The following is a 15026-nucleotide window of genomic DNA, read 5'->3' on the forward strand; positions in this document are numbered from 1 at the left end:
AATAATAATAATACAAGGATGAGTGTCTAGGTCTTAAGTTCTTTCTTTCACCATCCAGTTGGTTTCTATATGATAACCCTGTAGCACAATTGTCATTACAGGAGGTTTTTGTGTAACACATTGAGGTCACTGTAGTCCCTCTCATCTTTACCTGCTTTCCAAAGTCCATCTCACAAGGACCCCTTTGAGCAACACAAAGAAAAAAAGGTCCATATAAAATGTTTGTGAATGATACAGCAATAGCATGTTTTTATAGAGCCATGCCTTATTGACATTCAGTCCGTAAAAAAGATGGTCTTTCCTCACGGTAAAGTAGAGTTCATCTTGACATTTTCTCGATTCTCCGGGTTTTCACGTACAGTTATAACTGTAAAACAGGTATAACTGTTAAAGATGGTCTCACGGTATAGTAGAGTTCATCTTGACATTTTCTCGATTCTCCGGGTTTTCACGTACAGTTATAACTGTAAAACAGGTATAACTGTTAAAGATGGTCTTTCCTCACGGTATAGTAGAGTTCATCTTGACATTTTCTCGATTCTCCGGGTTTTCACGTACAGTTATAACTGTAACCTGAAATCATTACTTTTGCAGCACGTCTGTACCATTTTTAAATGTTATATCTCCAACAGGATGATAATACATCATCCGGATTTTGTTAGACACTTATGTAAATATAATACTCGTCTAATTTGATTAGATACTTCCATTTTCACGTGCCAAATATCTTTTGACAATAAGTCTTCCATTCGGCTAATCCCCAGTCGGCCAGTGATACATTTACAACACTATATGTAACTTTGCGCTGAAACAAACAAACAAACCATTCTGCCATGTGTTTTGGGAGAAGCTTGTGAACACCTCTCTTGTGTCACTTTACTGGACCCAAATCTGTGTGTATTATTTGTTTATAGTTTCAAGGGAGATTCCTACTTCAGCTGAAATAGACTTCTGTATTGTTGGGTTACTTCCAGTTACAAGCTGTTAACTTTTAACACTGCCTCCTGAAAGCGATTGATAGCTGGTCGTGGAGTAGCTTATTAATTTTCTTGCTAGAATTACATCATCCCTTGCTTTACCCATAATATTCAATATATAAGAATAATTTATTTGAAACTAGAATATCGTGCCTTGCATAATATTATAATCGCATAAAAGGAAAACTTCGTGTACTAAAGTCTTATAATGTAACATTCTCAGAAGAGGTCAGTTTTAGACACCATCTGCACTTGCAAATTACCACATATTAACTTACTTCCCAGGAGGTCAGGGCTTTTATCCTGTGTATCACAGCCTACTGGGATCATTAGTGGCAAGATTATTGGATATGCAAGTTGTCACCATATAACATGATCAACACTTTATTATGACACAAAAATTTTGTCAATTGTCAAATATTGTTAAAAAGATTTAGAGAATCTGAGCATTCCACGAACTATATTGTGTACATTTGTTCTAAAACTGTAAAACATAGGTTTATGAAATATTTTGGCCATTTAAGTATTGGCTATTAATGTTAAATTGATATGCATGAATTCGCCTTCGATATAATCGTAAAAATAATTAAATTAAATATTTATTTCAGAAACTTTTGATTTTACTTATCAGCTTAATGTAACTATTATTGCAATTTTACATTACACACTACTTTGAATAATTCGTTGTTTTTGATACCAACTTATATTATTAAGGCTTTTTACTACAACGAAAAATTGTGCAAATTTATGTACTTCAGTTTAAATAATTATCACGTTACGATGGTACTAAATTTGATTGGCTCCCCATAGATTGCCTCCTGATGATTCAGCGGTACGTTTGAGGACTTATAACGCTAAAAATCAGATTTCGATACTCTCGGTGAGAACAGACAGCTCACTGTGTAGTTTTGTGCTCAATAACAAAAAAAAACATCTTATAACTTACCTAAAATCATACAAACTTATTTCTTTTTAACAATTTAATTTTTTAAATATTAAAAAGTTGAATTGTTTTGAGTTGAGGTAAAGAGGTGAAAGCTCTTCTGAATGAACTCTCTCTCCTATTGGTTTACATATTTTTGGCAATAGGAGAAATGCTAAAGTAATAAAACAAGAAAGTTCCTACAAAGGTACAATCATGGGTAGTTAAATAATTGTTAATCATGGTAAACTTATTAATGAGTACATTTATCCTTGTTGAACTTTTATTGTTCCTTTTAAACAGTGAAATTCAGTATGACGTCATTAAATATATTTATAATTAGATTAGTAAAACGATAATTTTCCATTTTCTCCAAGATTCTAAATGTAACCCTTAAAACTTCAATGTAGACGAGGTTGAAAACATTGTGAATTGTGTAAACTTCAGTAGCTCATTTTTCTATGATAAAATACTTTTTGTTGTAAGCCAATATAAACTTTTTGTTTCATACAACTTACAAATTAATACCTTAAATACGGTTTCAACCATAGCTTTATGTTTTGAGGTTTGCTGATTGGATGAGCTATGGCTTTGAGCAAAAGGCGTCGTAGTCAACAATTGCAAAATCATTATAGATTAATGAAGTTTTATGTTTCCATAAACAGGTGTTGATATGATTATAATATATTGTTTAGATTATTGAAAGTTTTATTGTAGTTTCTAAAAAATATAAACAGCCAACAACGGGATTTAAAAAGAGTATAAAACAAAACTCAATGTTTCATCAGCTGTTTATACTTTTTAAATTAATTAAACGGGATAGCTGTTTTTAAATACAAGTTACTGTAATATGTTATTACACTTTCCACACAAATGTACTCTAAGGTTAATTAATATTTTGTAAATATAACCCTTATGTTGTGTTTACTTACGTATCTTAGACGTTAATATGCGTCACATCAGCATCGGCGTTAGGATAATGAAAAATCATAACTAGATTTCAAATTACATTGACTTAACCCCTTTCACTACTGTCCAAAGAGTTAACGGTGGCTAGATTCAACAAAGTAATAACGTCATCAACACAGTTCGTTATTTCTTCCTCAGTTAAATAAGTGTGTTGTTGTATTGTTACTAAAACTTCTTATTAGACATTATTGTTCGAAACATGTAGGAATGTTTTCTCTTCTTTATAAGTGTTTGTAAACAGGAAATTATATATAATTAATACAATTCTTCATCTCGTCTTTCAGATGTGATAATTGCATCTAAAACAGGTGACTTACCACTGGTAAGGATTTCGTTTTTAATTTTTCTTTACAGTATAGAAAAGCCCATTTTAAAACTGAATTTAATACATTGTTTAATCCTACACCCATAATTACACCAAATATATTAACATTATGTTCCAACGATACATACCTATACAAAACTATCATAAGAAGTGATTAGGTTAAGATAATTGTGGAACAATAACAGTATTTTGAACAAAGTCACTATATTAAGTATGATTTAGAAACTTGAATACCTAAACTTCACACGATTAATTTTTTTATGTATATGGCAGACTTAATGATGCGAAAGCATGAAGCTTTATTTATGCAATTTGTTAGAAATATGTCGATTTCAACTAACAGTAAGCAACAACTTGTTTTGTGTTGTTGCATACTCAAAAGCTATATTTACTTTAGTTAATATCATTGAGTAATATTTCTACATTATTTAAATGGCTACTTTATTTAGACTTGATATCTGGAAAAACAGCCTAGATTAAGCCTAACATGGACTCTACAAGATACTTGAAGGTTTCTTGTTTAATAGTAACCCATATATATTCAAGAGTATAATCAACAATTGGTTCACAGTTGTCCGAAAAGGAATATGGTGACAAAAGAGACGTTCAAGGTCATTCCAAAGTTTCTCATTTGGATTAAGATTAAATGATTTGTACTGATTGAAGAATATTATTTAAGTCGCTATCATGATCTTCTGAACGAATTGGATAATACGGGTGCTATTAGTTGTCTGAATATTACCTCTGTAGTGTTCCCGTTCATCATTATTGAAATCCAGCATTATTAGATGAACTTCGCTTCAGTCACAGCGTTCTGAATAATATCTACCATTCTAAATGAATAACAGGATCACTTCAATGTCACGAGAACATTCCCCACACCATTACACCACCTTACATTGTTTGAACTCACAACATTACTGGAGACATTTTTTCCCATTTCTGTTTAGGATAAGTTGGATTTGAACTGGTTTTTCGACTGTAAAGTGTACTATTCTTCGCTTGGCATTATCAAAGGTGGTTGAATCCCGATTACTCTTGATCGAATCAGTCGAAATGGGTCGCAACCTGTCATCAGCTATAATTGTTGTTCACTCCGTCACTCATTGTAGTTAACTTCAGTTTTCCCTGTCGACTATCCATCTCGATAGATTACTGATAGATCACTCTAAACAGCCAGCTATAGAAAATGTCTTTAGAACAGCGCCTATCATGCCACTCTTGAGTCTCACATACCCTTACTATTGCCATTTGTCTTGTATACCAATTGCAGTATAACATGTACCTGCATTATAAGGCTCAGGCAGTCAACTGGCATGCCACGTGATAAGTTGTTTTTGTATAAATGGAAATATTTGAGGTGCGTATTTCCTCTCATCACGGATTCCCCAATAAAAATGACTAGTCGGTATAGTTAATGAATGTTACTTTGTATTAATCTAAGTAGTAAGTAGGTAGGCTACTTGAGAAAATTACATCATTAACTTTCATACTTTACACTTTCTACCTATCCCTACGTTCTCTTCTGCAAAGGGAAAGTCTACCCTTCCAAAGTGCTCGAGTTATCATGAGTTTTTATTGCAATTAATGAATATGCGATCAGTACAGAAAATATGTTTTCTTAATATTATTTGGAGCAAGTAAAGTTTGACAATTTTTGTCATATTATGTTGGTTTATCTTATTGCATATGCCCCCAGTGACACAGCGGTATATCTGCATACTTATAACGCTAGAATTCGGGTTTCGATACCCGTGGTGGGCAGAGCACAGATAGCCCATTGTGTAGCTTTGTGCTTAATTACAAACAAACAAACTTATTGCATACACCAGGTCTCTTGGTGAATCTTTAATAAATAAGCTAATGAATGAACTAAATCAAGTAGTTTATTGCACTGCACATAAAAACAAGTATTGTTAATTAATCATGAAAGCTTTTCTTTTGTGTTATTTTACGCTGTAAAATATTTTCAGCTAAAGCAGTTACAGCAATGTGGATACAGCCTACTTTCAATCGACCAGTATGGAATGACAGCCTTGCATCATGCTGCACGCTATGGACACAAAGATATTGTTCGACATCTTATTGCTAACGGTCAGTAATAATTTTTCTGTATACAAATCATAAGAATGAGACTTAGTTTAAGAAGCGCCACCTGATATAGCATCACGTGTTTGGTGACGTGTTTTCTATATCTGTACAGTTAATAACTGGTGAGTGAAACATTTTCCAAAAATTCCGCTGAGTTCAATATTTAATTACATATTTGTTCAAACTTATATATTATACAAGAATATAACTTAACATATAATTTAAAGTGATTAATCATACAGTGTTTCTGAAAGCGTAAACCTTACTTTTATATTTTTGTTATTCTTCTATTGGTATCTTTATTATTTGTTTGCTAAAGAAGAAATAATGCCAGACTTCCTACTTACTTTCTTGTTGTTTTTGGGTTTACTTTAATTTCTACAGATATGTTTTATAAATCATTGCATTCAAAGCCGTGTGGATTAGCTAACTAAACGTGGAATTAAATGGGAAACAGTGAAACTGGAAAATAAAGCAGATTAAGGGTTACAGCTTTGTAGTATAGCTCCAATACTTTCGAATAGTGTATGGAATTAGGATTACTTCTTCACACGTGGAAAATATCTCTCTTTCAACTTTCGATTTTGTTAGCGAAGATTGTATTGGATTTATGAAGGAAACATTCATTGATTTTTTTCCTAGTCTAAAATTATCGGTAGTACGCGTTATCAAAATGTTCAAGTGAACGTGGAGGTTGCAGGTAAGGTTACAGTTCGTTTGACATCCTGAACTTAAGCTTTGATTGGTTTTGAAGAACAGAACAGTACTCTTGTTGTTTTCTAGTCGTAAAAAGGTCTATTGTAGGTTATTTATTTATTTTACCAATGCTATTTCAATGTGTTATAAACAAATCGGTAATTTATATTGTTATATGTACGCTTTTTAGCCCACGTTTTGAAACCCCTGAATGTTTGTTGGACAATTTGACTAACAAAAACATTGTTGCAGATAATTTAAAGATCAAATGTCGAGTAACGAGTTTGTTAATTAGTCTTTTTCTTTTAACATTTTATTAATATTTCTATAGATTGCTAATTATATTTTTTGTCTACATTTAGCTATTTAGGAGTACGTAACTTGTGAAGTTGTGTGATTTTTAATAACTCTCCTTAAAAGATGTTTCTGTACTTATAGCTTCTCCGGCCATGTTGGACATGGTAGATAATGAAAAGTGAGTATTCGTTTCACTTCAGTTAAACTATGATTAATTATTCAGCTTAGTTTTTGTGTAATTAGATAAAAATAATTTACACCGTGTGACGCTTATAGAAACAGCAAAAAATATACCATTGCACCGCCTTGCATCAAAGCGACAGTGTATAATTGAATAGCGTAGAATAAATGTGCAAATATTCATTTGAAGTTATCAGCATCCTCATAATAATATTTTATCAACTTTCCAGTCTAAAGAGTTTCATCCTTCTCCAGTTTTCGGCGTTATAAGTTCTAATAATAGTGAATGAAATCAAAGAGGCCAATATTCGCGGGTGAATACAACATGTTTCCGCCACTCAACAGGGCCAAATCCCATGTAAATTGGCCGAAATACGGCGGAGTAATTGTCAAAACAGCCTAAACCACCACAATTGTCATAACCACCTAAAAGTATGTTTTTTTGTGGCATCTTGACTCTCCTATAATTATTCAAAATGGGAAAGTCCGCCATTTTTTATTTTTTTTTGTAAATCTGTGGGATCTTTAGAAAACTATCTTTGTACCAAATGTCATGTAAATTGGTCAAATTACAGCTGAGTAATTAACCCAAAACCCCAAATTATGTTTTTTTTGTGAGCTCTGACCCCCTAAAAAGACTACAAATTGGCAAATCCAACATTTTTTGTATGTAAATGTGTTGGGCGCATAACAAAAATTATATTTGTGCTAATTTTTATCTTGATTGCTGTAAGTATGACAGCATAGAAACCAAAAATATACATTTTTTGGTTCTTTGATCCCATAAAATCCTTAAAAAAGAAGACCTAAATTAAAAAACGTGCTAGGACGTATTTGGCTAAGATAAAACTTGACCAAGTTTCAAGGTAATCCTCCGAGAAATGAAGGAATGTCATTCGATTGAAAGGTGTTTGGAAGAAGAAGAAAAGACATAAATATCGGAGTGTTCGAAAGGCTATAATCTAGTACACTAGGTGTTTGTTGCTGTTAAGTTGTTGGAAATTTGTATTAATAGTACTAAGTTGACAACTAAAGCATAGAATTATAAGAAGTTTTATTGTAATGACTTATTACATTTTCTTTGATTTAGAAGCTTTCTTATTTTGTTTGTTTTAAAGGTCTCCAGACAAAGTCATGCTGTGTTAGAAGCGTTTCTCGGTTCTTTAGTTTAAAAGTATAAGTTGTATATTTCAATTTAGAATGAAAGCATTTAAAAATATATATATATACTAACTAATGACAACTTTAATTCATAGACATGCGTCATTTATTTTATATTTTGTTTCCCTAATATTTTCAAGAGGTCAAACGGCTCTTCACAAAGCAGCAGCTTACAAACGTCGCACAGTATGCTATCTATTAGTATCAGCAGGAGCTTCTCTAACAAAAGTTGACAAACAGGTATGAAAGTTGACTTGGCATAGAAAAACATTTTTGTATGGATTTTTAATAAATAAATAAATTGGCAACAACGCTCAAATAAGCCCTTAGGACTGTTAAAGAAAATTATTTTGTTTGTCATATTCCTTTCAAAATATTTAACACAGAGACATCTTCAGTCATACGCCTAAAGGAGATTTAAATAGAGGACACGTTAAATTTTGTTTTTGTGTTACTTTTCAAAGGTTAAGGGATACGTTAAAGATAAGCAAATTAATAGCAAAATATATTCACGTGAAAGATTTACCATTTTATTAGTGTAATGTTATCCGTTAAAAGTGTAAGAAACTTTTGTTTAACTTTTTAAAATTAGTTTACGTCATAGGGCTATACACAACGTATAGAGATATGAAAATATCAACATGTTTTCAGTCTTAGAATTTTGTTTACCTAATAATTCATTTCCTCAACTCGTGTGTGTTCTGGTAGAATCCTAAGTGTCGTGAGAATATTCAAATAGCCTTGTTAATCTAATCTATATTACCCATAGGAAGTTTTGGTGTAAGCCTTGCTAATATATACAACCTCTATAAATGTTTTGCTAGTAAGCCTTGCTAATCTCTACAACTCATAGAAACGTTTTGATGTAAGCCTTGCTAATCTATACAACCGCTAGAAACGTTTTGGTGTTAGCCTTACTAATCCATACAACTCTTATAACAGTTTTGGTGTAAGCCTTGCTAATCTCTACAACCGCTACAAACGCTTTAGTGTTAGCCTTACTAATCCACACAAGTCTTATAAGAGTTTTGGTGTAAGCCTTGCTAATCTCTACAACCGCTAGAAAAGTTTTGGTGTAAGCCTTGCTAAACCATACAACCCTTAGAAAGGTTTTCTATTAAGAGCTGTGTAATGTAACTTTGGTTTTCTTTGTAAGGGGATGACGCCGAAACAGTTAGCCATGAAGGCTGGAGACGATGCACTTGCGTCATACCTAGAAAGTAAGTATCTATAGAATAGTTTTAAAATTAATGAAAAATAAGTGATTGAAAATAATACCAACATAAAACGAATAGAAAAGTAACAAGACCATTTTTTGTTCTTTATTGTTGTTCTTGTTTTAATTCCTATCATTATGTTTAATACTCAATTTATCAGCTTAATTCTGCTCGCAGGGAAGAATGTAAAATATAAAGTTTCAAACCAAAGTGAGAAAAACAGCTGAAGGAAAATAAGTGCTCTATCATTGTCCTTATGGTGGGATAGCGGTAAGTTGAAGGACTTACGACGCTAAAATCCGGGGTTCGATTCTTTTCTGTGGATACAGCAGATAGCCTAATGTGGCTTTGGTCTAAAAAAACAAGCAAATAAATATTTTATATGAGCTAAAAACGCACGTATGTTTTGAGCCATGCCTTCAGATAGAATATCGTACTGACGATTTTTTATTTTTTGTTTTTAAGCACGAAGCTACACGAAGGGCTATTTGTGTTATGACCTCCATAGCTATCGAAATCCGATTTTTAGCGTTATAAGCCATCAGACATACCACTGTGCCATTTGGCCGAGAGGGGGTTCCGTACTAACGAGATTTATTTTTATTTTTTACCTAGGAGTTTTCTAAAGATATAATTTTTGCCATATTTAACTTAATATTTAAGAAGACTAAAAAGAAATACTTTGTTAATGTTAACACCCTCCCCCTGATAAATCTTAAAATTCATAACACTAAAACTCGTGTTTCGACACCTGCAGAGGGCATAGCAGAGGTAGCCCAGTGTATAGCTTTGACATTAATACGAAACGCACATTATTAACAGAATTACTTACCAACAGAGCAATTTATCTTCATGTATTTTCAATACACTTGTTAATAGTTTTTATGAAACTTAATGATAAGTTTAAGTTATGAACTATTAACAACACTTAAGGAGAAAAAAATATAAATTCATTGCATAATGTAGCTCGTATAAATTTTTCATCGTCACTATATTGGATTGTTTTAATTGTATTTGAGATGTTTTATAGACTCCGTGGTATGTAGTAATTAGTTTTTACGTTTATCCATTCTTTGTTGACATAAACTGTTTTGTAGTACGTGAAACATTCCAAAATTAACAGCCTGATTAGATAATTCTTAAATTTCGAAACAATAAACATTTTCTATTTGTATAACCAACTTAAATTAACGCAATATCTTTATTCTTTTTTTTTCTGACAGATCAGCAACATTTCCAGATGCTAATACGGGACAAAGAAACCGCAGTATGACAGACACGTGCACTAGTGTGGATTCTCCAAACACCAAAGATTTCTGTCGTTTACGTCAGACAATTGAACAAATGTGCGGATAATTAAATTAAAAATGAATACGTCGTGTTTTTAAACGCGTTTTTAACCTCTAGATACAAGTGATATTTTGTTATAACCATCCCAACAGATGAACCTCCTTTTCTATAAATCCGAGTCTTGTTAAGAGTGCAGTATCCCTTAAGTAAGTCAGCAATAGAGCATATAGCTTATCCTAGGGTTGCACTAAATATTTGTATCTATTATGAATACTTTGAATGTACAAGAGTACTTCATACACTCGGGAGGAAAAATTAAGGGTATACACTCCCCTTTCCTCCATAAAGTATAAATGTGTTATTATCTCATGCCTCACAGCGTTATTTCCAGCGGCTTTTAATAGGAAAAATTACAAATTTAAAAAAAGTGTTTTGATTAGAGATATCAGTTTTATTTAAGACTAGTCAAAAACAGAGTAAAGGACTTATAGGTCAATTTTCTAGTGTGTCACTGTTAGATAAGTATTTCTTTAAATCAAATTTTTTCTGTTTCCTTGAGGTGTTGAAACACTACAACTTTTGATAAAGGTTATTCTTTATGTTAAGTTATTTCATCTTCGCTTTTATGACTTTTTTCATTTCATTACCAAACTGTGTAAACAGATATGTTCTTGAAATAACTTATGACAAAGATGATATTATTTAAACCATTTTCAATGAAAGATTTTTTTGGCAAATATGTAAAGCTAGAGTATTTATTTCTAATTGTACAAATGTAAACGTATTGTAGTTAATATATTACATTTCACATTCATTTATAAATTTGTGAATTAGCTAATTAAAAATAGAATATCAACATAATGAAGAGTTCTTCATTCAAAAGTAGTTTCTTTGAAACATTTATAGAAGTGACGAACCTCACTAGTATCGTTTTTGTTATTCTTTCACATTTCTATTTCATGGACATTCCTGAGATATCTAGTCGTACCCTTGCCTCAATTGCAAGGTCTTTGTGAAGGAATTCTGGATCACTTTCTTTCTGAGAATATCATTTCACATATTAGTTTCATAATCATTTTTACCATCATTATTAATACGGCACGTGTATTACAGTGAATATGTATATTTCGTAGAAAACATCTATTTTCAGCCATATTTTGTATTTAGTATCCACTGGGAAGAAAGTAACGTTGACAATTATCTTGTCAACAATGAATCCTAACAAAAAATGGTTAAAATTTGTAGGAGAAATAAAATTTTCAACAACGCTTCGCCTAGATAAGTGGATCTCAACAGAAAGATTTTAACAAGTCCACAAGACTGTTGAAAAAGAAATGCGTGTATTAAAATATAGCTAATGAAGTGTATGGGTTTACAGTGTAACATAAAAATGATTTAAGACGTTAATATTGTACGAAGCGTTTCATGAAATTTTGGGATGGAACTAGCTGGTCTTCAGTGGGAGGAAGCTCGGAACCACTGATCTAAATGATCTTTATGGAGTCTTGAAGGTTGTTTAACCAAAAAGTTGACATTTTCTCCCAATTACAGTGTGTTTTTACCATTTTTATAATTTCATCACGTTATAGGTACACCTTATTATATTTACAAATAGGAAATCAAAAGTATCACTTCTTGTGATTTCCACGTTTTGAAGGCGTGGATGAACTAGGCATGTCTGAGAAATAGCTAATATTTAATCATAATGAACCTGTATAGTGAGGCTTACATAAATATTTTTGCACATGCATAAAAAACAACAACAACACATTCCATTACATTAGCCGTTAGTGTGATTTTGTTGTGTTAAGAGGTTGAGCTTCTCTAGTCCAGTGTTATCCTGCATCATTCTCTAGTACTCGTATCTTGTAAATATTCAATAAAGTAAACCTAAGAGATCCTTACGGTTTTTGTTCTTAAGTAAGCTGTAAACCGAGATATTCCTGTTACTGTTTGCTGTTTACCATCACGTAAAGTAGATTTAAAAAGGTGTGAAACACGTTGATAGTTAATTAAAGTAAACCTAAGATATCCTTGCAGTTTTTGTTCTTAAGTAAGCTGTAAACCGAGATATTCCTGTTACTGTTTGCTGTTTACCATCACGTAAAGCAGGCTAAAAAAAAGAGTGAAACACATTGATGATTAATTATTTTACTTCGTCGAAAAGGCCAAAGTATTTTTAATGTGTTCTACTTCATAAACTATTTTCAATTATAAGATCGAATACCACACAGGATTTGCAGACTCCACTCTTTCCATGTTTTGGTAAAACTGTGTAAGTAACACATACTAGACAAATCAATATCTATTCTTATTATATGTGTATATTAATTCTACTCTACTCTATCAATTATACTATAAATATTACTATAAATATCACCCTCGTTCTCTAATAAGTATATTGATTGATTTAGAATTGAAATAAATTGTCTGAGTGGTGTTGATAAAGTATTATCAACTTTTAACACAGAAGGAATATAAGGAAATACACAACAAAATATTTATAAAACTCTCTTACACTATAATGATTTTGACATATTTAGCAGTTTTACTGACGTTGGAAATGCCAAATGGTATTGAGATGTTATGAAGTTAGAATATTAGTCTGGTTTCTGAGAGCGAACGTTTTAAAACAATGGTGTGGGGCAGGAAGTTTACGGAAAATGTAACTTTGACAAAATATATCACTGAAGAAGAATTTTTTTTTTCGCAAATCAAAATAATGTTAATGAGGCAAATAATTTTAATGCGATTCTTTCTTTTGTTTTGTTTTATTTTGGTGATTAAAGAACAATTTCAACGTCACTCTCACACACTTTTAAACTACAGAGTTTAATGAAAATTCACAACAATGAGTAAACTTACGAGGCTCATTAAAAACTTTTTCCCAAAACTATGCGAAAGTAGCAATAGCTTACTGAAAGTTTAATGTTTTCCTCATCACTAAAATTGCGATAAATAAGAAGCCCGGTCGATTATTACATTTGCCACATGTAGCATATCGCTCCTTTTTTGTAAAATGTTACTCTCTGACATGTAGCAATTCTACGAATAGAATTGGTCTCTTGTAATTTTGGTAATAAGAAACACGTGCGTTTTTTTCAGTCTGTTTGTCGGTTGGATAGCATATAGAATTATATTTATAACTTAAACATTACTTATTTTTCAAATACTTGTACAAGTTTAAGTTAGATGCGCTAAGTGAAATGGCAGTTTAAACACACACATTGCTGAAGATTGCTAATGAATGAAATGTTATTTGCGAAATATTATAAGGAATAGTTTAATGGTAATGCTAAGAAAACCATGATACGATCATTAGTGGCATATTCTGATGTTTTATTGTTATTTCTAGTCTGTATAGAATTTGATATTATAATTCACATGCAAGAATATATAAAATTGAGAACTACTAAATAACTAGTTTGCTAAGGTTGTATTACAAAGTCTATAGATGATGTAAGTATAATACATTATTTGATGAGAAAATAGATAATATTTATAGTCAATAAGTAGTACTTCAATGGTGAACAGTCATGTATCTAAACTCGTTTCGGGATTTGCGCGTAAAACGTGGGTAACCGCTATATCTTAGAGGAGGAGGCAAATTATGTTTAGCATATTACCCATAGACATTGAAAAGCGACTGTGTACTTTGATTGTTGACCTTTGAACTTGAAATATTTTAATTTATAAGTATGTGTATATCCTAACTCTTAAGAGATCAAATGGTATCGTATAGCTTCTTTGTTTAAATGTTTTTATTAAACTTAAAAAACATTCTAAACACTGTGTGTTCAGATTAACAAACTTCTCTATAATATGTAACTGTCTGAAATAACTGAAATTATGTTAATTTTTATCCGTTGAAAATTGTTATTCGTTCTTTGTATTAGACTGTATTATTAAATCGCTCACAATAAATGTCAACAAAGCATTAAATTTAAATGCCCAAGAGTTACATATATTTCCAATAAATGTCAACAAAGCATTAAATTTAAATGCCCAAGAGTTACATATATTCCCAAAATACTTGAACTCGGATCTTACAAGTTGATTGACAAATCCTTCAAAGAACAGTGATTATTTGTGTTTTAGTAAAGTGCACCTTTTATCATGAATATGTGAAATGCAAGTGCCTTTTTTCCTGTTCTTTATTCTCAGACTAGTGATAACAAAGCTCATGAAATATGGATAAGCTAACCATTTCCAATGACACTTAAGAAGTTATTTCTAATCGATTTAGTTTTGATCAGTTTGCTTTATTGTTCGGAATTAGGAGAAATAGTGAAATTAGTAAATGGAAACTTTGGAGTTATTTTTCAATATACTTTAGCTCAAACTATATATAATAGCCGACTATCATTTTGTACCAGTATGAAGTAAGACAGCTCTACGTATCACTTCAAAGTAACTGAAAAAAAAACCCAGAAGAGACGACCGTAGGCTTGAGCTTTTTCTGAACAATAAATTCTTTCTAACAAAGCTGTTGGGCCTTTTTTAAGACCTTTATCATAGCTGACAATGTATTTACAGTAGTTTACTTGAGGGCCTGATATGTATAACGTCGTCTAGACTTTAATATATATTCATCTATTCTTTAGTCTGTTAGGCTGGAAAGCTCCAGTGAACAAAACGTATATAACTAACAATATAATACATTTAGGAGTTTCGTCACATAGTAATTGTACATAAAATGTAGGTTTGTAGTCTTATCTTGCTGAAAGACTGCTCGGTCATAGAATACTGCTGGAAGTATGAAACGTATACTAAGGAAAGAGATGTATTTCCTAATTTTCCTTGCACATAAATACATCCACCAATTATGTATCATTATAAAGAAGAATCACCACAAAAATAAGATACCCGTTCTTGTACATTATAACTTATTTTTAAAAGGG

General features: G+C 31.6%; 1 protein-coding gene across 4 annotated transcripts in view; it reads left to right on the top strand.

Annotated features, from left to right (window-relative positions):
* Window positions 1-14604, top strand: part of LOC106459404 (eye-specific diacylglycerol kinase-like) — a 284650-nt gene extending 270046 nt beyond the window's left edge. For all 4 annotated transcript variants that reach the window (XM_022385894.1, XM_022385893.1, XM_022385892.1 and 1 more), the window contains 6 exons: window positions 3153-3190; window positions 5167-5287; window positions 6419-6455; window positions 7759-7858; window positions 8775-8838; window positions 10059-14604. In XM_022385894.1, coding sequence (XP_022241602.1) covers window positions 3153-3190; window positions 5167-5287; window positions 6419-6455; window positions 7759-7858; window positions 8775-8838; window positions 10059-10108 — 410 coding nt within the window. In that variant the 3' untranslated portion in view covers window positions 10109-14604. The remainder of the gene's footprint in view (window positions 1-3152; window positions 3191-5166; window positions 5288-6418; window positions 6456-7758; window positions 7859-8774; window positions 8839-10058) is intronic.
* The last annotated feature ends 422 nt before the right edge of the window (window positions 14605-15026 follow it).

This window comes from Limulus polyphemus, unplaced genomic scaffold (genome assembly GCF_000517525.1).
Source record: "Limulus polyphemus unplaced genomic scaffold, Limulus_polyphemus-2.1.2 Scaffold602, whole genome shotgun sequence".
Taxonomy (NCBI): Eukaryota; Metazoa; Arthropoda; class Merostomata; order Xiphosura; family Limulidae; genus Limulus; species Limulus polyphemus.